The sequence below is a fragment of the Apiospora hydei genome (assembly GCF_038363865.1).
Source record: "Apiospora hydei strain CBS 114990 chromosome Unknown utg000007l_segment0_segment0, whole genome shotgun sequence".
Lineage (NCBI taxonomy): Eukaryota > Fungi > Ascomycota > Sordariomycetes > Amphisphaeriales > Apiosporaceae > Apiospora > Apiospora hydei.
Genome location: NW_027117366.1, coordinates 243263 through 269522, shown reverse-complemented (window position 1 = coordinate 269522; position 26260 = coordinate 243263). Strand labels below are relative to the sequence as shown.

The following is a 26260-nucleotide window of genomic DNA, read 5'->3' as shown; positions in this document are numbered from 1 at the left end:
CTCTGGCTTGGGAGTTAGTCGACGAAGAAAGGTTCGGAGTTGACTCGCAGCGACGTACTCTGAGTGAACGTTTGAGAGCACCGGGGACAGATAAGGGGGGATTCTGCTGTGGCATCGCGCTATGAGGGGAGGAGTCCAGTCTGGTGGCGACACTGTTTGGGACCTTCCATGGGAGATGTTCCTTCGGGGACAGTACAGTAGAAGAAAAGAAAAGGGGATTGCAATGTTGGAAGCTCGGAACTCGGGGTACAGAGTTGTAAATATGTACTAAAGCAAGGCCTGTCTATTGCGGGGGGTTAGGTGCTTTCTCAGCATTGGTCCAGCGCTACAATAGACTCCCTGTAAGCGCTAATGTGAATGCAGGGCGCTGTAAGCTGACACGAGTTAGTGGGCTGAGTGCTTTAGACCCCGCTGAGTCGGAACTCGGAGTTCCGAGTACAGGCCCAGAACCGTCTACCCCGACTCCGAAATATGCAGTTGTTCTAATAAGAACCCCTAATTCGTATTGGCCTTGCCGTCCTGTTGTTCAGCTGCCACATCATAGATGGATTTATCCGATTGTAATGAAACCCACAGGAAAGTCCGTTTTCCAGAGATCATACAAGGGAAGTCAGTTTCGGTCCAATCATGGGTTAGCCACTTGATGCAGGTGACTCGCCTAAACGAGCGTGATGACATATTTCTCCTCTGGAACCTCAGTGTTGCTCACGACCTCGGCGCAGACAGCTCTCGCAGTGGCATCCGACGTCTCGCTTATAGCCTGCCGAAAAGCCGGAAGAGCCTTGTTGGGGTCCCGTGCATTGGCCCAGATCCATGGACGCGGACACTCGTGGAATTCGAAGAAGCCGATCCTGCAGAACTCCCCGGGGGCGTCATTGGTCTTCCGAAGCACAAGGCCCAATTGGAAGTGGTCATCCGGGCAAGCATACTCGTCGGTCTCACTCCACCCGTAATCCTTGGCTCCCACCAGAGGGACGAGATACACCACCTGACCCTCGTACTCCTGACTGTCGTATTCGCAGTCGATGTCGACGGGAAGCAGCTTTGGACCGTCAGCGAAGTCAATACTCACACTCTCAGTGAAGTACGATTGGAAATCATTCGGGGCCTTGGTGTTCCGTAATCGACCAGCCACAATAACGGAGCAGCGCAGGTAGACCACGCCACGGCGAAGCTGGCCGAAAGGCCGCGGCCCCGAGAAGGTCATCTCCGTATCGAACACGTGCGCATAGCGATCCGGATACTGCTCGGCGGGGTCATCCAAGTCGTCATTGTGTCGAGGGTACTGCACGACCCCGTCCATGGAGGCCCAGGACCAACTGGGCGCGACCCAATCGGCATCGTCCACACGCGGCCGTCTTCGCATCTTCCGGGTCTCGAGCGAGTGCCAGCAGAGGTGGAGCTCGATATTGCGCCTCCAGAGGCCGGCGACGTACTCGTCGCCGGTGACTTTGGCGATGGCCCGGGCGATGCCGGCGAGGGCGGGGAACCTGTCTTGTCGGTAGGTCAGGTTCGCGGCGCCGTAGAGCATCACGAGTTGTTCCCAAAAGTTCTCCTTCCAGTTGTGGTTCCCGAACACCAGGCAGTTGAACGACCCTGGTAACGACAGCCGTTTCGGCAGAGATTCGGACAGGATCCTTTCCCGGCACTCCCAGAACACGCCCCGCGACCCGAAGTGAAGCGTCCGGGGCGCCAGTAGCTTTTCCTGGATCGCCCAGCCACGTGTCATTAGATGCGTATCGATGACGGACCGGTCGTAGGTGTCCACGCGCCCGAACTCTAGGAATTCATGGGTGCCGTCAACGGTAACCTTCACCTGAACACCGTCGCGAAAATAAGAAGGCGTCTTGACGAAGCATCCGCCATACACGTCCGTAGCAGAGGCTGCGGCAATATTGACATAAGACCCGCTGTACACGGCCTGCATCCGGTCCGCCTCCTTCCGCCAGTCGTCGTCGTCGTCTTGCACAATGCACAGGGAGTCGATCCAGATGTAGTCGATTTCCAGCGCTTTTGCGATTGTGACGGCGTCGGCGAAGATTGGCGGGACATCCTCTGTTGGTATGACCTTCGTGAGACCCTGAAAGTTTTGCTTCGTCAGCTTTATGAACGGACGCGTCCCCCAACAGTAACTTAGTGTCGCGTATCTTAATGGTTGACCCGGTCTGTCCATATCTGCCGTAATCTCTACTCGAGGCTTCCCATTGGCGATCGACACTAACCGTGTCGGGCGTGAAAGACTTTCAACATCGGGGTTGCAGGACTTGTGCGACTCACAACACGTCCGCAACCAGCAGTTGGCCATCTCGAAGATCCCCTGGTCCTCGCTGACGACATCGTCCTCGGCGATGGTCCTGAAGGAGAACTTTGCTGTATTGATGCCCGAGTTGGACCGAGTAGACAGCTTGTTAGGAAGGTCCAACCACACCCTACCAGTTCGGTCCCACATCGTCCCAACCGACAGAGAGGCTGTCGCTCGTTCACCCAGCCTATCCAATCGCCCCTCGATCCGGCGGAAAGTTTCGAGTACCTCGCCGTCTTTCAGGGCCTGCAGCAGCAATGCGCAGAACTTGCATCCTTGGCGGGCCGATGCTTCAATCGACGCGGTATTCTGATATGATCCAGCAGTCGCGGATTTCCATGGGAATTGTCCATCCGGATACTGATCGAGGTCCTGCAAGGAGTAACTGAATAAAGGCCAATTGTCCAACATATGTCGACATGTGCTGCAGTGCCCGTCTTCGACACTTATGCCTGGGGCAAGATCGCATATGCGCTGCTCAATGCAGTCCGTGTCAAGGGAGTCGGACGAGAGCCCCTGAAGGAGTGGATCTTCTAGGTTCAGGTCTTCTCCATCGGCGGCCATGTAGCTGTCATACCATTCGCGAAGCGCTTGAGCGTCCAGTGCCGCCATTTTCCTCTCAATTCCAGGTCAGATTGGGAAGATGATAAGATGGCAGCCTGATTGAAGCCGCGCGGGAAAGCGGGGAACGACAGGATGGAGACCTCTACTTGGTGATAGTGGCATTATGACCCCACTGTCAGATCTCACAGATCTGATAGACATCTTAAGTAGTCTAGATGACATAGCCACTCCACAAGCCACTGATTCGGGCCAAGGCCAGGTCCGCTCAGCCTGCTTTGTCACGATTTCCACGTTCCATCATGCCAAGATGCACGTCTGTCCCGTAACTCCATTAAGTCCGTCGTCCCCTCCGTTATCCCCATTGCTCTGCATGATCTTCAGAGCCTAGTAAGCGCGTAGTCGGGCGTTTCTCCACTTGCATCCACGCGCTATACTGAGGTCACTACCTATCAGCCCATTGAATGGGATGACGAATGCACTGCTCGTTTAATTATCTATATAAATGCCTTTCCGTTTTCATTCTTGTTGACTGATCCTTATAATCCAACTCAACAGCAGCAACAGCCCAGTCCGAGAAACATCTGCTGCGCATCCTAATTCTTCAACATGACTGACAAAGTGCTCACACGCCAGATCGGCCGTGATGGGCCGTTTATACCTGCAGTTGGCTTTGGCCTGATGGGAGCAAGCGTTGGATACGGAGCCACCGAGTAAGTCCTCTTTCTCGTCCGGGCTTGTTGGGCCAGTGCTTGTTACTTGACGTAAACTAATATTTTGCCAGCTCCGACGAAACCCGCCTCAAGCTGCTCGACCGCGCCTGGGAGCTCGGCTGCACCAACTGGGACACCGCCGACGTCTACGGCGACAGCGAGGACGTCGTGGGCAAGTGGCTCAAGCTGCACCCCGAGCGCCGCGCCGACATCTTCCTCGCCACCAAGTTTGGTCTTCATGTCCGGGGCAGCGAGGGGATCATCGTGGACTCGACTCCCGAGTACTGCGAGAAGGCGGTCGAGCAGAGCTTGAAGCGCCTCGGGGTGGACCAGATCGATCTCTACTACGTGCATCGTGCTGATCCGGAAGTGCCCATTGAAAAGACTGTGCGGGCTATGAAGCAGCTCGTAGAGTACGTTACCCACGATTTTCCATTTACGACGAAGATGATCAGGTGATATACTGACAATCAACCCCAGGCAGGGAAAAGTGAAATATCTCGGCCTCTCCGAGGTCTCGTCCGCCACCCTCCGCCGCGCCCACGCGATCCACCCCATCAGCGCCGTGCAGGTCGAGTACAACCCCTGGACCCTCGACATCGAGCAAGAGTCCGGCACCCATTTACTTGCGACCGCGCGGGAGCTCGGCGTCGCCGTCGTCGCGTACTCGCCCCTCGGCCGCGGCATGCTGACGGGCCGGTACCGGTCCGCGGCCAACTTCGACCCGGACGACTTCCGCCACACGCTGGAGCGGTTCCGGGGCGACAACTTCGGTAAGAACCTCGCGCTCGCCGACAGGTTCGCCGAGGTGGCGCAGCGCAAGGGGTGCAGTCCGAGTCAGCTCGTGCTGGCGTGGCTTACGGCGCAGTCCGATAATGTTTTCGTTATTCCGGGGACTAAGAAGATCCAGTACCTGGAGGATAACTTTGGGGCTTCCAAAGTGTCGATCACTAATGAAGATGAGAAGGAGCTGCGGCAGCTAGTGGAAGAGGCTGGCGTGAGTGGCAGTCGAGGCTCGATTTTTGGCTCGTATGTAAATACTGTCAGTCTTGAATAAGGCTCGCCACTATCCTGAATATGTCACGTACCCATAATTTAGATTTAAGCTTAGAAACATTTCAGCCAATTAATTAGCTGCTCTTGTCGGAACGAACGGCCCGATGTACAGAGCATTTCAGAACACAAACATGACCGCATTCCCCCCTCTCTTATACGTTTACTGTAGATGTTTACCAACGTACCCCCAACACACCACCAGATAATTTCCAGTTTTATAAAATTTTACATACAATGGAGAATATGAATACCGTAGAGGTCGACATCCCGGTGGAAGCTATTCAAGCCGTTGATCCAGCGGTTGTGGAAAGTAAGTTATGCAAGGATCTTGATTCATATCGACTTAATATCTAACTGATTCCAGAGCTTCCACCCGGAAGTCAGATTGAGAGCATCTCGGCCCATGGGGCTAGTTTTTGGACCCGCACCGCGCGCATAGACGCGACTCTAAACGGGGCAAAGCAGTCTTACTTCCTCAAAGTGAGCACCTGAGTCTCTTTTTACGAGTTGCGTGAGCCTGACTGTTGCGCAGACATGCTTCGGAAACCGGGGGAGGAAGATGGTGGCAAGCGAGTACCACTGCATGAACAAGATCTACGCCGTAATGCCGGATCTAGTCCCAAAGACGATAGCATGGGGCTCTTACTCGGGTATACCAGAAGTCCACTTCTTCCTCGCCGAGTTCCGACCCATGAAAGATGGGATCCCGGACATTGAGAGATTCCCTGCCAAGATGGCTGAGCTTCATCGTTCCGCTACATCCCCCCGACGGGAAATATGGCTTCGACGTTACGACCTTCCATGGGCAGACCGCAATCGAACACGGCTGGTCCGACACTTGGGAAGAGTACTTCACCCGAACGACGAAAGCACTCTTGGAGTTGGAGCTGGAGACCCGGGGCGAGAGCAAGGAGATCAGGGAGCTCATGGTACCCTTCTTCAGCAAAGTCATCCCGCGGCTTCTCCGCCCGATGGAGACAGGGGGTCGATCGATTCGGCCGGCTTTGATCCACGGCGACCTATGGCACGGGAATGCATCGACGGATGGCGAAACGGGTCTGCCAATCATCTTCGATGCTGCATCCTTCTATGCGCATAACGAATGTGAGTTAACATGAACGATAACTGACAAGTATACGTTGCTCACAATCTATAGACGAGCTGGGGGTTTGGAGGCAACCGTGGAACGAAATCAAGGAGCCTTACCGGATGCGGTACCATGAGCACTTTCCCAAATCTCAACCGGAGGCAGATTACGACGATCGCAACCTACTTTATTCCATGTAGGTGGACGCCCTTCTCCCTAAGACTGTTCGTTGGTTCACATTACTAACCTTGAATTAGCCGGGTCAATATTTTAGACTCGATCCTTTATAAGGATGACCCAAGTTACAGAGACATGTAAGATTTAACGAAGTTAGTAGACGGGACTCACCTTACTAACTTTACAATTCAGGCTCATCGGCGGCATGAAAGATCTCGTGGAGAAGTTCCCTGGCGGTCTGGAGGAGTGGGAAAGGGCCCAAATGGCCTCCATGCAGTGATGCAGGAAGAATGTGAAAATAAACATCGGATGAATCAAGTGGGTGAAACCTTGCTGTTCAAACCCGATCGGACGAGAGTTCGAATTGCATGTACTTCGTACTATGTTTCAGTTGCATATGCAAGTCATGACAGAGCCCCTTAAAGGCGTTGACATACCCTTAGCACCCCCATGGTCGCTCAGTAAGGAAGCAAGAAGCTTAGATGAGGTTGGTGGACCTAGGTAATGATTATCAAGCTACCCGCATCATCAATCATCTTGCTCCTACCCACAGCCCAGCCGCTCTCCGATACTCCAGTACACTCATATGCCAAATCTGGAACTCGGCGTTGATCCGCTCATAGTGTTTCGAGGTCCGTCGGTGCTGACACGGCATCCCATCAATCCAGGCCCCGAGATCAAGCGTGCGTTGTGTCGCCCCGTCGACCTGGACAATGATGTCGCCGACCCGCTCGTACACGCTCCGACCCCATCCCATGGTAGTCTCCGCTTTGCCCCAGAGCAACAGTTTGAAAAGGTTCCCAGTGTCCTTGGCCAGCCACTCAGGCCTCATTTGCTTCTTCCGGTAGTCGACTACAACCTCGCTCGAGCCCTCCGCTGCGGCCAGTGGGTCGGCGGGAGTACTGGAGGGCGCCGGCGCCGGTGGTGCGGCTCCGCGGGTTCGCCGGGCGGCCCTCCACGCCGTCCGGTCGTCGGGGCCCGCTAAGAGACTCTGGTCCGCGGGCGGCACGAAGTTCAAGACCACATGTCGCACGGTTATTCTACGATCGTTGATGTAGGTGTTGGTGGCGGGCGACTTGCCGTTTGGCCCACACTTGAGGAAACGCGTGAGGGCGTAATATACCGAGAAAGTCAGGTCCGATGCCCCATCTGCCAAGAGCCTACGGAGGAGTGGGGAAAACCATCAGTTGGTGCGACTTTACGTGTGCTGAAGAGGGGTGGGAACTTACGACTTTCCGCCCGGCTCGGGATCCTGCATTGTGCCCACGAGGCGGACCGTGAAATCTACTTGGTCCAACGTCGTGCAGAGAAACGGGACGTGGGCGAAGGTCAGCCATAGCTCCCTCTCCTCCAGGAGCATAAGCTCCATTTTGTACCGCCGGCCCTGGTAGGGAAGTCGCTTCAGTGCGTCTTGAGTTTCATCATGGAACTGTCTGCTGACCAACAAAAGGGCAGAGGCCGTGGGCTGGACAGTCTGCGGCTCGGACAAGACCGGCTTCTTTTCGAACATCCACCGGTATGGCTCGAGGTCGGTAATTGGTGGTTGGTCTGTTTCACGCTCGCGCTCCCTTGGTGATTGACGCTCTGATAATAGGACACGGTCGAGGATGTCGTCTCGGATTTCTCGGGGTAGGTTCATCAGGGAGGCCATTGTTGCGGATGAGCAGTTGCAGCATGGAGAGTTGAAGGTGGCCTAGCTAACGGGGTATGCTGATGACGTCGGTTGTGATTTGGATTCCTGAGGCAGCTCGGCGGGATTAGGGGCCGGTTGCTCCGACTGCGCCGTACTCGTACGTGGTCGAGAAATCCTCGTATGCTGTATAAATACATGAATCTAAGTATATCAACGCTCGTTGCGATTCTCATCGCCAGGTGCCATCGTCACACTGGATTTGACAAATGCCAGTTCAACAACCTCATCGCAAAAAGGCCATTTATTGGGTCTCCACTGCTCGACCCTGTTTGTTGTCCTTTCCCAGAACTACAGCCACGGCCCTCCAGAGCCCCACGGCGCTCTTCGCGATTTCGTAGCGCCCGTCATACAACGGATAGATGACGACGGCGGAGAAGGCGAAGAACTGCCACACGATAGCAACGGACACCCAGCCGGAGAAAAAGGACTTACTGAAGATGTAGTCGCGGTACAGAGGCATGGGCCAGAGGATAAAAGTCACCAGCACGATGGCGGCCCACATCAACCAGGCGATGCGGTGCCAACGGTGCAGGGAAACCAGGGTCGCGGCGTCGAATGGATGCTGGACGTCGTTTATGCCGATCTTGCTGGGCTGCTTGTTGGAGTAATATGTTCGTGGCGATTTAGTTCCCTCTTTCTTCTCGGCGCTACCGCCCAAATCTAGCGATGTGGTTTCGCCGGCTTTCTTCTCGACATTGTTATCGGTCTTCTCTTGAGGACAGCTTGTGGGTGTATCATCCAGAGGTCTGGATTTCAGGGGTACTACGACCGAGCCTTCTTCGTCGGTGGAATCTTGACCCATCTTGTGCGGCGTAGAAGCAGGATGGATCTGGGCTTCTTCCGCGAGCTCGATCCGCAAGAACTCGCGCCAGTCGAACTTGTACGGGCGGTATGACAGTGATATGACGACAGAGTATAGTGCGGGCGAGAAGAAGGAGGCGATGGCGCCGAAGAGTGCGGGAAGACTCGCGCCTGTGGTCACCATGTCAACCCGTCCGTACAGAGCTTGGGCGGTCCCGAGCCAGACGGCAAGACCCGTCGCGAACCCCAATACGGGGAAACGATGGCGGCCGTCCGCGTCTGCCCAGACCACAACAGCGTCAACGCGAGCGGGACAATGCCCGGGCACGAGAGCACGGGGCGGAAGTAGCCGATCCACGTCATATTGGCGCCGCCATAGTTCAGACCCAACGAGACGGCCGTAATGACGAACCCATGGATGACAACAGTCAAGTGGCTCACGTGCACGAGCCGCTTGTCCGTCGCGCGCGGGTTGAGGTACGTCTTGTACAGGTCGAAGGACAGGATGCTGCTGACGGCGATCATGGAGGAGGAGATGGTGCTCGTGAGCGCCATGAAGAGCAGGACGAAGAAGGCGACGATGCCGCGGTCCCCTATGAGGGCCTTGATCACGTAGGGCATGATGAGGCCCTCGCTCACTTCGAGCTCGGTCACTGCGCCCGGGTAGGTCGGGAAGAGGGCCGTGTTGTGCAGGGCGCGGCCGGTGAGGCCGATTACTGTGCCCAAACCCCACGGAATGCCGAAGACGGCCAGGGCGGCGAGGTTGTAGCCTGGTACTGTGGCGTTTACCTCGGTCGCGAAGGACTTTTGCCAGAATGCCGTGTCCTTTGGGTGAACATTAGTTAGCATGGTTGCCCCTTTCCAGGTTGGATGGATGGGTAGTGGTGTCTTACCATCACGACCAAAGCCAAGTTTCCAAACTTGAGAATCAGCCCCATATAATAGCATCATACGACTTCATGGTAAGAAGTGAGCCCTGATAGTTGCCGGGGATGAAGTTCTCGCTGGCAGTGGCGACGACCTTGTCATATAGCCCGCCTAAGCCACCGACTGCCGAGTGGGTGAGTACGGTAAGAGTGAAGTAAATGATGAGTACGAGCGCGACGGCGGTATGCAAGAAGTCGGTCAGGAAGGTTGCCTTGAGGCCTCCTACCGCTGTGTAAAGAACGACTAGATGACGTGTGTTAGTCGGCCCGAGACGTCTTGGTGGACATGTACTACTAACCTCCTATGGGAATCAGGACCGTCGCGGCGACAAAATGCATGCCCGAGACGCCGTGAATGAGTTGTGACCCGGTCAAGATCATAGACGCGCACCCAAACACGTTGTTCCCAAGATTCATCACGATGAACACCACATGTGCGATGTTGCCGTACCGCATGCGGATAATTTCAAGCGACGTGTGCGCGTACGGCACGCGAATCTTGGCCATGACCCCGAGGGCTGCCATCAGCGCGATCTGGAAGCAAAGCCCGGATCCCCACCACTGGGTCACGCAAAACCAGATGATATGGTCAGCATTCTGGCTTTATTAAACTACGAGTTTTGCGATTCGCTCAGTTCTCTCTGTGTTAGACTCACCAATGGGACGGCGAGGCCGTAGCGGTAGCACATGGCCGCGGCCAGGACCGTCTCGTTGATCCACATCCAGGAGGAGAAGACGGCTGACGCGGTGAGGCCCGTCCCGACGGAGCGGTTTGCTACCATGAACATTTCGGACGTGCCCGAGTCCTCGGCTAGGTACGCCTTCTGGAGCTTGACGGCGAGGAGGATGATGGCACAGAAGAGGATGCCGAGGCCGATGAGGAGGCCGTAGGCCGTGGCCTGGGGGATCAGGGCACCGACCTGAGAGATGGACGCCATGGCCCAAGATGCGGATGATATCCGCTTGAGAATGGTTGCCGAAGTTTTCTGACAGGCGACAATGCAATCTGCGGAACGGAGTGATGATGAATCAGGTCAATGATAGACTCCAAGTCGCACAGTCAAACGTATAGACTATGGTAGTTTGATCAATTATGACAGTATTCGCTTTATAGTACTCACTGATAAGAATATTCATACTAACTACCACGTTAATGTGTCCCATACATTTCACAGGGTCGACAAGATCAGGGATGAAGACGACATAAAGAAAAGTCCAGATAACCAAGCCGACATGGTATCGGATGGAGTGAAGATTGCAACTATTACACCATGTTGCATTTCAGCCAGAGGTAATCAAGAACACATCCAAACTCACTTCCCACATTGGATTATCTCTGTAATGAGGTGAGTGAAGATCCTGTCCCGAATCCGTTGACGCCATAGTGGGACGATATGGTGGATTAGCTTATCTCGGAAACCATCTCACATCGGCGCATCTGATTGGGAGCGACCGGTGAGACGGTTATCAAGGCTCGGGTGTTTGCCAGCGAGTTGGCCGAAGATTGTGGATTGCGTGCCGGGCAGGGAGTATTGCGAATCTCCGAAAAGGGGACGACAGATGCGGGGCATGCAGTTGACATCTCCCGTGGTGGAGCCAAAACGTGATGATATGAGTATTGAAACGCATCGGCATCACGAGAAGTAATCAGAACCCAGAGCGAACAACGTTAGTATTAGCAAATAAAAAATGCTATCGGGCGAGCGGCCTCCAAATCTTGTCTCCAAATCCGACCTACCCCTGATCTACACCCTGATCTCTATATCAGCTACAGGTACCAGACGCCTTTCCTGTGTTTCCTTGAACACTCAGATGTATCAATTGATCCTCCTGAAGTAATGCGTTGATTCCAGCCCCTATATTTGATGCCCTAGTTACAGAGGAGAATTGCCGTAACCAACATACACTATTCGAAACGTCTCTTACCTCCGATAACTACACACATCATCATGGCAAGTACAACCACGACGCCTGCCGGCGGGAGTAGTAGCGAGGGTAGCAAGAAGCAAATGATCCTCAACGCCTTCGTCATGAGCACGCCCGGCCACCTTTCCCCCGGCCAATAGCGCCACCCACGCAACAAGACGGACCAGTACACCAAACTGTCCTTCTGGACGGACCTAGCCAAGCTCCTCGACGACGCCGGCTTCCATGCCATGTTCATCGCCGACACCCTGGGCCCCTACGACGTCTACAAGGGCCCCGCCAACGCCGTCCCCGCCCTGGCCGCGGGCGCCCAGTTCCCCGTCAACGACCCCCTGTACCTCGTCCCCGGCATGGCCGCGGCCACGCGGCGCCTCGTCTTTGGCGTCACCGCCAGCGTCACGTACGAGAAGCCCTACTCCCTCGCCCGCCGCCTGTCCACGCTCGACCACCTGAGCGAAGGCCGCCTCGCGTGGAACATCGTCACGTCGTACCTCGACAGCGCGGCGCGCAACTTCGGGCTTAGCGAGCAGATCCCCCACGACGAGCGCTACGCTATCGCGCACGAGTACATGGAGGTGCTCTACAAGTTGTGGGAGGGCAGCTTCCGCGACGACGCTGTGGTCGCCGATAGGGAAACCGGAGTCTATATCAAGCCGGACTCTGTGCGGCCCATTAACCACGAGGGCAAGTACTTCACCGTCCCCGGCCCCCACTTCTGCGAGCCCTCCCCGCAGCGCACGCCCTTGCTCTTCCAAGCCGGCGTCTCTGAAGCCGGCAACGGCTTCGGCGGCAAGCATGGCGAGGCCATCTTCGTGGGCGGGCAAACCCCCGAGTCCACGCGCCTCGTCGTGGACAACTTGCGCGCCGTCGCCGCGGCCGAGGGCCGGCGTCCCGAACACGTCAAGATCCTCGTGGGCATGACGGTGATCGTGGCCGCGACGGACGAGGAAGCGGAGCAAACGCGGCAGGAGCACTTGAAGTACGTGGATGAGGAGGGCGCACTCGCGCTGTTCGGCGGGTGGACGGGCATCGATCTCGCAGGCTATCCAGACGATGCCGACTTCAGTTTGCTCAGCGAGGCGCCCCGCGTGCAGTCCGTGGTGCGGCGGTGGTCCGCGACGGTGCCGGGGACGGACGATCTGCCTTGGACGAAGCGGCGTATCGTCGAGTATTTGAGCCTCGGCGGGCTGATGGCGAAGGTGGTGGGCGGACCGAAGACGGCGGCGGATGAGCTGGAGCGGTGGGTTGAGGTTGCTGGGGTGGATGGGTTCAACTTGGCGCATATCACGAACCCAGGCAGCTTCGAAGATATTATCGAGTTTTTGCTGCCGGAACTGCGGGCGAGGGGGCTCTTTAGAGAAGCTGGCGATGGGGTTGGAGGTGTCACTGCCAGGGAGGTCTTTATCGGATCGAAACGATTACCTGATGACCATCCGGGAAGCCAGTACAAATGGCAAGCGGGAGAGGAGGTTCCGGCATATCAAACCAAATAGTTAATCCGGGAATGGGAAGTTGAGTTAGTAATCTAGGATGATTCAAGACAACGGTTCAAAATTGGATAGATGTAAATTACTCATTGCTGGTGACCTGCTAAATATGCCGATCACGACTAACAGTGAGCTCGAATTTCTTCCGGATTAAAAACCACGAATGAGTGGAACAAACTGATTGGTCGTAGGGTAATCATACTAAACGATTCATTGTGATTCTGTATTAGAGTATACCTCATTTTGTATCATTGATGAGAGAGCATGTAATCGTGGCATAATAGCAGGACCAAGGTTCCTCAGACCTTGCGCGGTGGGACTACCAGAACGAAAAATACCAGGGCAAGAATGATTACATCATGGTCTATTCACAATGCCTACCGGGCTCTAGGAAGTACCTACCTTACCTTGTTCATCCACTTACCTTCACACTTACTTAGAAGCAGGCGCTGTCGCATCGTCGCGCCATTCCTTCTCTTGAAGCGCCCATCGTTCAAACTTGGGAACAAGAATATTAGTTTCCTGCTCGGCGATGACGCTGCGGTCAGGAAACAGCGCCATCGCGCCCTGCTGGTCGCTATGGAACGCATACTGGTACCAGTGGATCTGAGGCTGGTCGTCGCTCAGGGGGTCGGACCCGACCAGCTCGCGGACCTGGCGCATAACCTTCCGTTCGACCTCCGCCGATACCCGGCCCGGCGTCTCCCCAGATCCCTCCGCCAGGCTCGCGGGATCGCAGGTCAGGACCGAGACTTGCAGGTCGTGCAGGCCCAGGGCCTTGGCCGCCTCGACCTCGGCCCGGAGCTTGGGGTAGTAGTTCTCGATGTTCAGCAGGCTGTAGTGGCCCATGAAGCGGTCGTACCGCGTATCCTTGGATGAGTCGCTGAGACTCTCGGCGGAGTAGGTGCCGCTGGCGGCGATGCCGATGCAGGAAGACAGGCCGTCTGTGTACAGGAACCGGGTGTCGCCTACCGTGGCGCGACTGGGCCCTGCCATGTCGTCCATGCGTGCGCGGATAGATGCGCCGGGAGCAGGCACGTTATGCCCGGGACCATGGGGGATTAGGGAAAGCTGGTTAGCCATTCTATGTTCTGTTAATTCCTTAGTTGATAGAAGGTGATCTGCAAGCTGCATATACTCTGTGTTCGAACGAATGCGGATGATATGCATACACTTTTATATTAAGCATCATGAGAAGAAACTTCACAATACAGGCTAACACATTCCTTTGCAAACAAAGGATGTGAACCGGAAAGGCTGGAGACAATGAGAGAGTTCGGGTATATATAACCAGCATAGTGTTTCTAGGGCGAAAATGTATTGTTGATGCTTCCCCCTGCCGCTCCTTACATCATTGTGCAAAAGAACTCTCCGGGGCGCCTCGCCATCCCCCAGCCAGAATTATCGTGGCTGCGCTTGCGGCTTCCATAATATTTAGATTCGCTGGTGCCTCCACCTCCAAAGAACATCATGGCGTTCAGTTGATCTGAGGTATACCCACTGTGGTGGTTGTGGTGGTGGTGGTGATGCTTGTGGCCATGCTTATGGGACTTTTTTGTGAGGATAACGTCTTGGCATCTTTTCCTAGGGCTATCTACGTGACCCGAATAGTTAGTGTCGGTGTGGTTTATCGGGACTGTTTTGTTTTCGTGTCCTTTTGCTGTTGGAACCTTTGTTCTCCGCTTGAAAGAAAGAGAGAACCGAACTTTCGGTGCCCTAGCGCTTGGGTTTATACTCTTTCCGGGCCTTACCAAGAATAGAGGAGGCGGCCCTGTGACTGTTCTTGTCGACCGGTGTGACGTGATGATCGGAATTGCTGCCCATGTTGCTGTTTTGACTCGGGGACATATTCAGTCATAATGTCGAGATTCAATATGCCCCTTTCCATATCGAGCGTTGATCCTTTACGGAGAGCCTCTCAACTACAACAATTGACAGTTCCACTTCTACTGGGTTAACGGATATACATATAGTGCTAAGCTCAGTGAGTATGGCTAGAAGAGCAAAATCAAAGCTTTGAGTCAACATCCGGCTTCAACCGCAGCAGACATTCCGCCTCCACCGTCATAACGAGACGCCCCGTCTCTAGATTCCACGTCTTTTGGCGCAGGAGCACCCTCCCGTTCCCACCCCACGACGTGCTGCGCTCGAGGACCATCCACTCATCGGCTCTAACATGGGGATCGTGGAACCAGATCTTGTGGTTCAGGGTGGCGGCCATGGTGATGTTCCTCGTGCCCTTGCCGACCTGCTTCGGGTTGGCGTACATGGCGATACCGATCAGGGACTCGTCGGAGAGGTATGCAAGTGCGGCTAGGTTCACTGCGGGCATGGAACGGATGCTGTCGCTTAGCGGCTCCTGCGAGCGCACGAAGCTGCGGACGCGGCAGTCCCACGGGGTCTCGGCTTGTTTAAAGCCAAAGGGGCGCCAATCGAAGGCCCCGCCTTCGGAGAAGCTGGGTGGGCGCAGCAGCGCGTCCGGGCCGGAAAAGGCCGCGAGGATCTGGCGGTTCAGGTCCTCGGAGATGTCGTCGGGTCCGAGGCCATTCAAGTTGGGCAAGGGCGGCCCGTAGTCCAGTACATTCGCCAATGTCCCATTCGAACCGGCGGAAACTTGATCTTCCCTCTGGAAGGAGACAGTCGCGATGAAAACGCAGCGGCTTTGGCGGTCGCCGTCACCCTGGGTAGCGCGAACCACGCGCGTCACAAATGACCGCCCGTCCGCGATGCGCTCTACGCGATAGACGAGTCTTTCCTTTGAAGTTGCTGTGACTGGATGAATGAAGGTGGCATGGGATGAGTAGACGTGGAAGTTGGGGATCACAGTCGCGCTGGCTGCTGAGACAGCCTGCGCCAGCAGCAACCCACCAAAGATGGCCCGCCCGCCTGGCTGTCTCGTGAATGGCCTGTTGTGCAAAAGTCAGTCGCCTAAAGATACGAAGGCGGAGAAGTATCAGCCTGTGACGGGGTGCGTACTCTTTATTAGTGAAGGCATCGGTGCCAACGTCGGGGAGTTGCTGGACTGCGACGTATCGCTCGACCGGAGCGCCCGGGACCATCTTGGACGTGTACTAAAAGGCTTCTGTGGCGGGATAATGCGACGTGGAAATAATGATCGAAATAGCTACTTCCTGTGCAATAACGGACAGTGACTGAAATGACCCAATACCATCATTCAACTTTATTTTTCAACTGTGCAGCATCGTCGTTGTTGCATGAAGAAGAGCATCAACAAACCCAGGGAGCGAAGCCCATTGACACACACCACTTGGTCTGGTAGCTCCTGATGGCCCTTCCGCCATCCACTACGCCAACTCAACATCACTAGCGGTGATGCTGTGTAGCATCTGGCAAGGGGCATTATTGGCTCTATCGATCAATAAAACCATGTTTTGATACTAGTCACAGACTTCCCTTGCTTTCTTTTAGATCCAGCCAATAACAGTCGACAGATGTTTCTATCTGGGCCAATAAGAATTGGCTGGACCACGGCAATTGAATGCGTTGCCGCATCCCTGTATTTTATCGACTGGACCGTGGGGAACACCCCAAATGCCGGTCTCCCCAGGAAGACCTTTTTCAGCAAACTGCAAAGATTGACACACGAATCAGTGAGACACCAGCAAGCTTTTGATAACCACGTTTTTCTGTATGCGTCGTATTGACCTGGCCTGGTTGCTGCCACTAACACGCGAGGGGATGCTGCTGGCGACGGTGCTATGCGCCTGAGCGTCTGGGGCATAGCGACCGGCAACTCCTTGGGCTAAAAACCAACACCCCTCCATGGTTGGCCATTTACCGGCGTGCACTTACAGCGCTTTTCTACTTGTCAGCCCTTAATCCAATTGCACCCCTTCTTTGCCCAATGGCCCCCATTCCACCGGCTTCGTTTCACGAATCCACAGTAACGCAGAACTTTGCACAGTGCAGTCGGAGGATGCCGGCAATCTCCACACCCACGTCCATCTCATACATTCCCGTGCAGAGGCCCCCGGTCACCGATGCCAGTCCCACCCGCACCGTTGGGCGGGAGTACCGGTCTGCCTCGTGACAAGATACCAGACCTCGCGCTCAATCGTGCAGTCGGTCGGCGGGAGGTGGGCGAGGAGGGCGAAGAAAACCCAGGTCGTCGCGGTCCAGCAGTGGTTTCTGTTCTTGTTTGAGATGTAACCATTTATTTAACCTGTCTTGCCCTCTCTTCAAACATATGAATCTCGTGGGTCGACAAACGCTTGATACCAGCCTTATCTAGAGGAATGTAAAGATTTTGTCGCTCCTATCTTTGCCGGATTATGCTACTTTCGTTTGAATCATCACTTTCTGTTCTCTCTCATTTCACGGCACCTCACACCACCAAACACGACTCCTTCATCAGACACTCACAGACCCATGCAAATGGCATGCCGGTCATCAACAACACGATGATAGCCGAGGCCGTTCGGGAAGCACTCAAGTTGAATGAATTCTGGCTTTCTGGGGAAAAGGGGCCATCATCCTCGCTAATGCGGTATTCGGTCTGCTCGGGCTGATCCTCCTTATTGCAGTTTTTGCCTACACCGTAGATGTGTGCTTTAACCTGAAGGAAGGGCGTGAATTGCTGGAGGCCTATAAGCGACGGATCGACGCGGAGCAGCTGAAGATCGAGATCCCAACCAATCCGGATCGGCGCAATAGGGGTGGCCGAAGCAGTGAGACACGTCCCCACGGAGCGGGTGGCCGCCATGAACGCCGCGGGAGTGCCCGAGTCCGCGAGGTGGACGATGCGGGATCTGAGCCATCATATGTTTCAGCGCGACGATCCCAGGAATGGGTTTAGTTCGCGAAAATGTGAGATTGCAGCCTTGGGCAACGGAATAATGCATGGTGGCGACAGGAGGATCTTTCACGGAAGGCGTTACGCAGAATGCACCATGACCATACGTGTCTTGCCCCATATAATATAACATGTATATCTGATTTCTTTTTCTGTCTATTTATAGCATGTCAGCCCGCAATCACGGTTCTTACACTCATCGGCGGGGACATATACCACGAGAAAAAGAAAAGCGCCATAGACCCCGGCTGACATGTCAAGCCCAAAAATAGAAATCAATCATGTCAAGTTTCGCTACTTGGTCTTGCAAGTTTCCTCAGTCTTTATTTCCGCGCTCTACAATAGCTCTTGACACAACATCGCCTATACCCAATATCGTCAATGCGCATCTGCATCACCACATCTCGTGACCAACCGATCCCCATCTATTTCAACTGAGGCAATTATGGATTACGGGCTGCCCGCTGGCGTGGATCCCAATAGTATTCCGCTTGCAGCACCTGGTTTTCACTTCTATACCTACATACTATGCTGATTACCATTGCAGATGCTGGCCAACTGTGACATGTCTGACAACGCCAGGCACAAGAAAATAGTCGACGCCACGACTGGCATCATGTTTTTCGGCACACCACACCGCGGCAGTAAAGACCTGGCCAGCACCACCAGGGGAGATACCCAACTTCGTTGACCCATACTCCATCTGCTGGGCGGGACGGCTGTCGGTTTACTTGACCTTGCCGCTCATGACCATCGCGTTCATTCTTCGGCTCTACGCTCGCTTTCGAGTTCGGCAAGTGGGCAAAGACGATTGTATGCTAATGAAAAATGCCCGCACCTTCGCACCTGTTTTGTGCTATATCTCGTATATGCTGACTTTGACGATTCAGATCTTCTGGCTCTCGGTGTTGTAAGTGGAAATTGTGGAACTACTCATCCAACATTTGTATGCTAATCATGTGTGACTTGACAGGCATCTGCTGCCTCCTCCTGCGGAGTTCTCCTTTCCATCTGTAAGTTGCCATGCAATCTAATACCGGCTCAAGACAGCTCAACAGAACAGTCAACCAGGATGTTTATGGACGTTATACCTACAACAAGCCCTTGAGCCTGATAGATTCGTGGTACTGCCAGGTGAGGGATTCCCAAATACGAAAACTGTCCCTGGAATATCCAAGAAGTCCCTAGCTTACGGACCATTATTCAGCATCTACTTATCACAGGATGTCTCTACAACTTCAGCGCGCTATGCACCAAGGCATCGCTCTTGTTTCTGTATTTACACGTCTTCCGTCCGTCTCGGATCACCAGGGCCTTCATATGGCTTGGTATAGTCGCAATCACCTTGACATACCTCGCCGTCACGATCGATATGCTTGTCAGCATGATACCGCGTCCCACCGATCGTGGCTGGTGCTCGATAAAGTATCTAGAGCACGCTACGATCTTTATATCAACTTTGATCCAAGGTTTCTTCAGTGTCTTCTCTGACGCATACGTCATTGCGATCCCCATTGTGGCCGTCTCGGGTCTGCATATGCCACTAAAAAGGAAGATTGGACTGACTGGCATCTTCCTGACTGGGCTTCTGTAGGTATAGTGCTTGGTCTTAGTATTCTACCAGCTGACTGGCTTAGATCGTGTGCCTGCTCTATAGCAGGGATGGCTTTTAGATTTTCTGCTATGGCGCTTGGATTCGCAAACGCCCGACAGCCGATCATCCAATTTCAGGCCTTGAGGTGCGCATAGAGGCTCCCACAGAGTCTATCATGTTTGGGGTAGCTGACATCAGCATATAGCGTTGCAGAGCTCAATCTCGGAATCATCTGCGCTTGCATTCCTGTGTTCTTCGTGCTCTTTAAGCCATTTGTGCAGAAAGCAAACCGCGTCTTCGCGGACCTGAAAGAACGCCTGGCCGCGTACAGGACCAGTCAAGGAACCGCCGCTACCAACCCCATGTCCTCGCGTCCTCCGAAAGTCGAGCCGTTCGTGCCGAATTGTACTCTGAGTGGGCTCAAGTCCTTCTTCCGCAGAGTCGGTCGTACCCAGAACAGGGAGACACACGAGACGGCAACCAGTTACGAGGCATCACAATATCTTGAAGTCCAGTCCATCGACTGCAGCTATCATACACATCTAAAGGGGGCACGCGGGCATGATGCAGCAGGCAAACGGTTACCTGAATGAGAACCGTCATCTGGGTCAAGGCCATGATGCTCGCTGCAATATCTAGTGCCTCCGCCATAGTGTTGCTGATGAGTTTGATGGTTTGGGTTGAGAACGTGGTGGCCCAGGAGGATGAGTGGAGACTTTTAACACACCCGAGGCAGGTGGAATACTCTGCTTTGAATAGGCATGGGTTCCTTAGGTGGTTGCCCCTGAACCCGGTTTGGCGTGGGTGACACATCAGATTACCGAGGCGAACTTCTCTTTTGTTCTTGATTTCAAGTTCTGCCTGGCAGTTGTCTCACGGCCTTGGTGTTGGAGATGGAAGACATGCCCTTAGTTGAGTGCTACGACATAGCTTCTTGCGAAGCTGAGTTACAAGTACGCTATAAGGCAGACCCTAGGATTGTTGTGACTACGTGTTGTCTCCTAGTTCTACGAGTTTCCACCTTGTGTTTGTACTTTCGTCACTCTATAGTATAGTTGGAAGGCGTGATAGTTAAAACCCACTATACAAGACAGGCGAGATAATATTGGCTTGAAAGGACAGCATTCATTGGGACTTGGGCGCTTGGTTGTGAACAAGAGATTGTATTGCCATATCTGACCTATACCTTATACAAGTATACATACCGGCACTTTCCAGTACCGATGTGTACCATTTCCGAGGGGTTCGCTTAATACACACCAGTGGTGCAAAATCGCACTTACCGTGATTACCCACCATACCGATGTCGCATCCAAGTTTCATGCGTCCGTGCGAGAGACCGTGCCTGTTCCCAATGGCCTACATAATGCCACCACTCCTCTTGTGATTTATATTTTTGGCTCCAATACTCGAACCAAGGTCCCATGTCCCATTTATAGCGCCCGCCATAGTCTCTGTGTATCTTGACGAGTTGGGCCCACTCCTCAGGACCGTAACGGAACGACGTTGGTATATCATGAGAGAGGGGAAATAGTAGCGAGGATGTGTAGTGCCCAGCGTTTCGAAATCCGAAAGTTTGGACAAGATCAAGGCCTCTCGCTCCAAAGGGGGACACTGGCTTACCTTGGTTATAAGCTGGGTTCCAAAAGAGCACAGATAGCGTACAAACTTGGCTCTTTTTGTGACCTGGTGCCAAGTGTGGCGAAGTGGTGGCTGCTGTGTAGGCTCACTGGAGCTTGAGCAGATTCTTCGGGCGTTCCCGTCGTTCAGTACCCCAAGAAAGATTTTCCAGTGTTCATGGTGTACAAACTCAATAGCCGGCAGAAAATTATTTGTTTGACCGCAAACCCTTTCGCGAAATCGCGGTGTATCGAAGTGGAGTGTGTGGGCTCCGTGATGAAAAAGCCGGCAGTACAGCTCGTAAAACAACAGTCCGGATTGTACAAGCCAGGTCTCCTCAGCACCTAGTTGCGTAGGGATTGGCACTGCCTCGGAGCCCGAGTCCCTCTGGGCAGCATTGGCCCTATACAGCATGCCATCCCAGTGCTCCTTACGTATCGTCTCGGTAAGGAAGTCCAGTTCAAAGCATACATCGGCCAAAACAGCCAAAGTCGGGAGATCCGAAGGCCATTCCTTTGCCAGGCCGTGTTCGTATTCCTCTGGCATAAACCGATCAAAGTCGGATCGAACGCGCTGTTCGTAATCCTCGGTAGACTTATATCGACTTCCCAAGAGGCGCAATCGTGCGACTGTGAGTATCAGCGATGGACGAGGAACCACGAACAGTCTTCTTATCAAGGGATTGATAATGTTGGGACGGTACCAGTGGAAGACTCGGAAGATGGGTGGCGAAGCCCTGATCAAGGCAAGCATGTCTCGCGGGTGACATTGCTGGAGGATCTCTAAGTAGAGCTCGTTGGGTAAATCATCCAGTCTGGCCATTTTGGTGGGATTGGTTGTCATACAGCAGTCAGGTCTAAGATCCAGAGGAAATGGAAGAAGAAAGAATGGAAAGGGGAAAGGAATGGAAAAGAAAAATATGCAAGCGGGATGCATGGCTTATATATGGGAAATTTTCTTTTGGTTTATCGATTGCATGGTTTCTCCTTTGCTAGCTCTTAAATGGGCTCAGCTCTGCCAGAGTTTAAGGCGTTCCAAGGTTCGTCAGGAGTATGTTTTATTTATGACCAAGTGTAACTCTGCACCCGATTTAGATTTGGGTTTACCAATGCATTGGTAAAGGCAGGCGCCTCAAGGCTATTCACTGGGCTGCCTGATCATTGGCAGGTCTAGACTCTCGAAGAGTTCAAGAAGGGCCGATCCGTGCATGAAGCAGCTGCCCTTGGCAAATTACAATCACATTCGCAACCGCCATTCCGATATACATAGAGTAGTTGCTTCATACTTCGCTCGTAGCGTGTGGACGTCATGCAAGGATTTCTGGGTGACTAGCCCCTTTTCCAGTGTACTCCACTTAGCATGCAAAGAACGAGGGAACACAGACAGGATGAACCAACGCAGGCCACCCATCATGCCAGTTGAAGTTTGTTATCTAAGTTGTTGTTCGAATGCAATGGTTTATTTAAATATAGTTTCGTACCTTTTTGTGTCCTTCCTGTAAATTGGAATGCTTGGAGTCCTTCGTATTGGGGACTCCCGGCACCATGTGTGCTTACGGTGAGTCATCCGGCCAGCAGCCAGCCATTACCCCAACTCCTAACTACTTACTAAACACGAAATCTATCAGAATTACCAAACTGCTCATGAGCAGGCGTGCCTTTCAATTCATCATCCCACCGCGACATCTGCTCCCCCATTCGCAACCATGGCCAAGTCCAAGTCTCGATTGACCAAATCCCAACGCTCGGAAGCATCGCGCAACAAGCACTCTCCCAAAATCAAAGCAGCGCCGCCATGCGCCGCCCGCGACTCCGTCTTGACCACGCCAGAACTGCTGGAGGCCATCCTCACCTTCGTCAGCATCCGCCGTCTGCTCGTCGCGGGCCAGCGCGTGTGCCGGCTCTGGAAGGACGTCATCAACCGTTCGCCACAGCTGCAGAAGCACCTCCACTTCCAGCCCGAAGCCGAAGACGAAAACGAGGGCGGCCGTTGGGAAGACAGCCTTCCTCTCGCGGCTCCGAACCCGGTGCTGCGGCACGCGTTCCAAGACCTCTTCTTCCCGGGCCATGGGAAGTGCTCGCTCCGGTTCGGAATACCCGACCTTCGGCGCCTGCCGATCGCGGACACCAAGAACGGCCGCTGGAGGCACAACGCGTTCGTGCGGACGGGCGCGAGCTGGCGGTCGATGCTGGTGTCGCAGCCGCCGCCCCAGGAGCTGGTCCTGGTCGCGGGCGGGCGTTCCCAAACGGGCGGGATGTCCAACTCGACGGCCATCATCCGGTTTCGCGGCCCCGTGAGGATGGGACTGCTGTACGACCTGGTGTGCCACGCGTCGCTCTACGACTACCAGGGCGCCGCGGTGGCGTGGGACGTAGACCCGCTTCAGGTCCTGGCATGGTGGATGGGTCGGTTGCCGACGGTTGGCTGGGGCCCCTATCCCGAATCCGCTCCGCCATCGTATAATCGCAACATTGTCATAATGGGCAGGTATCCGAAGGTCTTCGAACAAGGGCAACAACAGCCCAACCATCCAAGTCAAGAGCCTCGTGCCTTTCTTCGACGCAAGATGAAGAAGCAGATGCGGGACGACGGAACCAAGTGGATGGTTCTTTGCGAAGAATACGACGCAGAAGTGATGGAGAGGCTGATCGAAGAGGCAGAGGGCGACGTATGAATGAGGTTCTACGTTACTGAAATGTGTGCGAGTGCGCCAAGCGCTTCGACTTTGGCACCAAAGAGTCTGTAACAACCGCCATTCACGGTGCAGCCGCTGAAGCCAGCTCGACTTCGGCCGAGAGCCGTTTCCAACCTTCCAGCTCATCGCTTCCAACCAAGGAGAACGTCAAACCGACACACAGCGCTATGTATACTGCCACTATCCCTGCATAAGCCCAAGCGGCTTGAATCAGGTTGCAGAATAGATCAGTCAGGGTGGGGGTAGCGATCGAGAAAACGACTGCCATGATGCGCACGACAACGCCCCAGCGGTTACGTGAGCGGCGCTGCAGCCTCCGACTGGACAGGAGGAGGATGGAAAGGACCGACGAGATGGGTTGAAATAGCAGAAGCCAACCAAGCAGTACGACGAATGCGTAGAATGGCGACTGATCGTACTGATTATCGACCAGGATATTCTCAAGGGGGGTCCTGTTCGGTGGGGAATAGGGGTATATCCGGGAGCAGCTTGACAATAGGAGCGAATTGTTCCAGATTTACCAGGACAAGAAAGAATGTAGCGAACAGAATCCAAAGAAAGAGTTGCCACACCAGATCACCAAAACAGTACCATGATTCGTAGCGGCCTAAAAAGAACGGTTCGATTCGTGGGGGTCGCGAGCCCCATTGGGTGCCAATCGTAGATGCGTTCCCATCTTGTGGCCTCGGTGTTAAAGGTCCTAGCACGCTGATCAATGACGGCGAGAGCTTTTCCGCGTAGAGAATTCGGCGCATAGGCAGAGTGCTCTGAGGGGTCGTGCAGTTTTGTTCTAGCCAACTAAAGTACTGACTCGACGCACTTACTGGCGACACTCTTTGGCCCCCTGGAGTATTCTGGGTTGCTGGTGATGCAGGTGACCCCTGATAGGGCCCGGATCTCCCTAGGTTGTCAATGACGATGAAGACAGGGGCTATAAACATGGCGAGAGGGAATATCTGCCCAAAGGACCAGTCGTTTTCTCCCGGAGGCCCTTTCGTGCGAAGCTCGAGGAGACGGAGTGTTCCCCATTCGCAGGCTATAACAAGCCAGTATATCTGAAAACATTGAATCAGGCTGCGTGTTTCGCGGTGTCTGACAAGCAATGTTTCCAGCAGTTATGCTTACCTCGAAAGCGGTAGATGTGATGATATGCATGACCATTTCCAGATATATCATTGATGCCACGAGCGGTTGCAAGATTGCCATGAAGCCGAAGAGAGCCGCTCGTAAGGACAGACGCTGCAGCTTCAAGCAGAATCGTGACAATAGTTGACGTATTACCAGCAAGAGCCAGGTTTTAGCGGACTGGAACGGCGACGTTGCGGTCAAGCTGTATGGTCTGGAAAACTGAATCACGAAGTTGCTAGAAAGCAAGATGCAAGAGAAGATTACGTCGGGATTCGCAGTGTTGAAATGAGGTCGGGGTACACGCATGTAGCAGACGGCGTAATAGTCGTCACGGAACCCCGAGTCTGCTGTGACCATGAGTGCTGCTACGAGCATTATGGCCAAGCAACTCATTAAGATCAGGCGCAGCATCCGTTTGAAAGTGAGCTTCTGCGGGTGGCGATGCCAAATACTCAGTGCAGCTAGATGGGTGATTGTCGAAAACCAGGCGAGTCGCGTAATGATCTTCCAGTGGTAGCCCAACATGCCGTCTTGGGCGATGGAGAAACCACAGATCAGGAGAGACAAGCCGGTGAATAGCTGCAGATCGCTGAGCGCTGTGATAATCTGGAGTGATTTGTGTAAATACACTTAGCTGGTAGAGTTGGTCAGAGCAGCATGACTAACCTTGACGAGGCCTGCTTCCGTGTCAGGGCCTGGTCGATAGTCCCCTCGAGATAGTTTCTCCATTATCTTGGTCTGCCCAGCGACCTTGGCACTGTTGACCAAAACTGATTCCACCGTATGGAATATCATATCCCTCGCCCGGTAGAGGCAAACATCGAAAGGATTAGCTCGGAATTCGCCTGGGTTTCGACCCCACGACCACGTTCTCGTCGCAAGCAAGGATCGTGGTATAGCGCGTAGTAAATGATAAGAAGGCCAACGACCAGCCAGGCCGTGATAATGAAACTGACGATTATCTTGGAGAATGTTAGTGACTACGATAGAGCAGCCATTAAAACGTCAACTGAGATGGCCAAGATGGCCTGTAATACGAATAGTGGTCATTCCAGCATGGGGTTGTTCTGTTTAGTCCATAGAAAGGAGACAGGGGCGCTGTACTCACGCCAATGCCCGCGATATCGGGATCCGGTTCGATGTCCTGGACTGCCCCATTCTCATAATCGCATCCTACGCTCCCATCTGACCTTTTGGCAACTCGTCTCAACAGCATGATGCTGGTGAGCTATGACGGTATGGAAGATCGCTTTCGGAGACAACGCCTCCAAAACGCCTGTAGTTGGAATAGTTTACGGAAACCCCATCCTGAGCTGAGGGAGTTCATTGAGACACAGCTTGATTTCGCGTAGCACAACCCCTCGCATGAGGTCGTACTCAGGGGGCGATTTGCCGGGGCCGAGATCTGATTCGCTGGATAATGGTGCATAGATTGCTTTCCAAATAAGCAGCGCGGCGACATGGTCCACAATCAACTTCCAGGTACTCTTGTGTCACTCTGTGCTTCTTCATATTGTCTACCGGACCACCCAGAGCGCGGCGACATGGTGAATCTGGAGCCTGCTGGTTCCCCTGAACAAAATATACATGGGGCACAAGAAGCAAAGTAAAAAGAAAAGTAGACAAATGTGCAATCAGGGCATCTGCGAACCATTCGGGAAAAGGTCGCTATGCAAGAAGC

At 54.0% G+C, this 26260-nt stretch overlaps 12 protein-coding genes across 12 annotated transcripts; 6 read left to right on the top strand and 6 right to left on the bottom strand.

The window, feature by feature from the left end:
* Positions 1–658: 658 nt before the first annotated feature.
* On the bottom strand, positions 659–2914 carry PG997_009135 (HET-domain-containing protein; the record flags this gene model as incomplete). The annotated part of the gene is made up of 1 exon (XM_066813450.1): positions 659–2914. The coding sequence occupies one exon, from the start codon at positions 2912–2914 to the stop codon at positions 659–661; it is 2256 nt and encodes a 751-aa protein (XP_066665412.1).
* A 558-nt stretch (positions 2915–3472) lies between these two features.
* On the top strand, positions 3473–4633 carry PG997_009134 (ATP-dependent RNA helicase DBP9; the record flags this gene model as incomplete). The annotated part of the gene is made up of 3 exons (XM_066813449.1): positions 3473–3576; positions 3648–3989; positions 4057–4633. The coding sequence occupies 3 exons, from the start codon at positions 3473–3475 to the stop codon at positions 4631–4633; spliced, it is 1023 nt and encodes a 340-aa protein (XP_066665411.1).
* Positions 4634–4866: 233 nt separating this feature from the next.
* On the top strand, positions 4867–6176 carry PG997_009133 (uncharacterized protein; the record flags this gene model as incomplete). The annotated part of the gene is made up of 7 exons (XM_066813448.1): positions 4867–4942; positions 4997–5112; positions 5165–5381; positions 5479–5736; positions 5789–5915; positions 5977–6033; positions 6089–6176. The coding sequence occupies 7 exons, from the start codon at positions 4867–4869 to the stop codon at positions 6174–6176; spliced, it is 939 nt and encodes a 312-aa protein (XP_066665410.1).
* Positions 6177–6302: 126 nt separating this feature from the next.
* PG997_009132 (uncharacterized protein) lies at positions 6303–6881 on the top strand (the record flags this gene model as incomplete). Its single annotated transcript, XM_066813447.1, has 2 exons — positions 6303–6397; positions 6455–6881. The coding sequence occupies 2 exons, from the start codon at positions 6303–6305 to the stop codon at positions 6879–6881; spliced, it is 522 nt and encodes a 173-aa protein (XP_066665409.1).
* A 949-nt stretch (positions 6882–7830) lies between these two features.
* PG997_009131 (Sodium:solute symporter family-domain-containing protein) lies at positions 7831–10254 on the bottom strand (the record flags this gene model as incomplete). Its single annotated transcript, XM_066813446.1, is given in 7 exon segments — positions 7831–8594; positions 8636–9160; positions 9284–9345; positions 9412–9428; positions 9442–9528; positions 9635–9877; positions 9973–10254. 7 exon segments carry the CDS (start codon positions 10252–10254, stop codon positions 7831–7833), a joined length of 1980 nt encoding a protein of 659 aa, XP_066665408.1.
* A 1011-nt stretch (positions 10255–11265) lies between these two features.
* PG997_009130 (Dimethyl-sulfide monooxygenase) lies at positions 11266–12735 on the top strand (the record flags this gene model as incomplete). The annotated part of the gene is made up of 2 exons (XM_066813445.1): positions 11266–11343; positions 11383–12735. The coding sequence occupies 2 exons, from the start codon at positions 11266–11268 to the stop codon at positions 12733–12735; spliced, it is 1431 nt and encodes a 476-aa protein (XP_066665407.1).
* A 573-nt stretch (positions 12736–13308) lies between these two features.
* PG997_009129 (uncharacterized protein) lies at positions 13309–13608 on the top strand (the record flags this gene model as incomplete). The annotated part of the gene is made up of 1 exon (XM_066813444.1): positions 13309–13608. The coding sequence occupies one exon, from the start codon at positions 13309–13311 to the stop codon at positions 13606–13608; it is 300 nt and encodes a 99-aa protein (XP_066665406.1).
* Positions 13609–14737: 1129 nt separating this feature from the next.
* Positions 14738–15788, bottom strand: PG997_009128 (acyl-CoA thioesterase II; the record flags this gene model as incomplete). Its single annotated transcript, XM_066813443.1, has 2 exons — positions 14738–15635; positions 15706–15788. 2 exons carry the CDS (start codon positions 15786–15788, stop codon positions 14738–14740), a joined length of 981 nt encoding a protein of 326 aa, XP_066665405.1.
* A 936-nt stretch (positions 15789–16724) lies between these two features.
* PG997_009127 (uncharacterized protein) lies at positions 16725–17452 on the bottom strand (the record flags this gene model as incomplete). Its single annotated transcript, XM_066813442.1, has 3 exons — positions 16725–16878; positions 16935–16977; positions 17113–17452. The coding sequence occupies 3 exons, from the start codon at positions 17450–17452 to the stop codon at positions 16725–16727; spliced, it is 537 nt and encodes a 178-aa protein (XP_066665404.1).
* Positions 17453–20495: 3043 nt separating this feature from the next.
* Positions 20496–21578, bottom strand: PG997_009126 (uncharacterized protein; the record flags this gene model as incomplete). Its single annotated transcript, XM_066813441.1, has 1 exon — positions 20496–21578. One exon carries the CDS (start codon positions 21576–21578, stop codon positions 20496–20498), a length of 1083 nt encoding a protein of 360 aa, XP_066665403.1.
* An 883-nt stretch (positions 21579–22461) lies between these two features.
* Positions 22462–23430, top strand: PG997_009125 (uncharacterized protein; the record flags this gene model as incomplete). The annotated part of the gene is made up of 1 exon (XM_066813440.1): positions 22462–23430. The coding sequence occupies one exon, from the start codon at positions 22462–22464 to the stop codon at positions 23428–23430; it is 969 nt and encodes a 322-aa protein (XP_066665402.1).
* A 461-nt stretch (positions 23431–23891) lies between these two features.
* On the bottom strand, positions 23892–25795 carry PG997_009124 (uncharacterized protein; the record flags this gene model as incomplete). The annotated part of the gene is made up of 5 exons (XM_066813439.1): positions 23892–24218; positions 24276–24506; positions 24577–25185; positions 25246–25530; positions 25688–25795. 5 exons carry the CDS (start codon positions 25793–25795, stop codon positions 23892–23894), a joined length of 1560 nt encoding a protein of 519 aa, XP_066665401.1.
* Between the last annotated feature and the right edge of the window lie 465 nt (positions 25796–26260).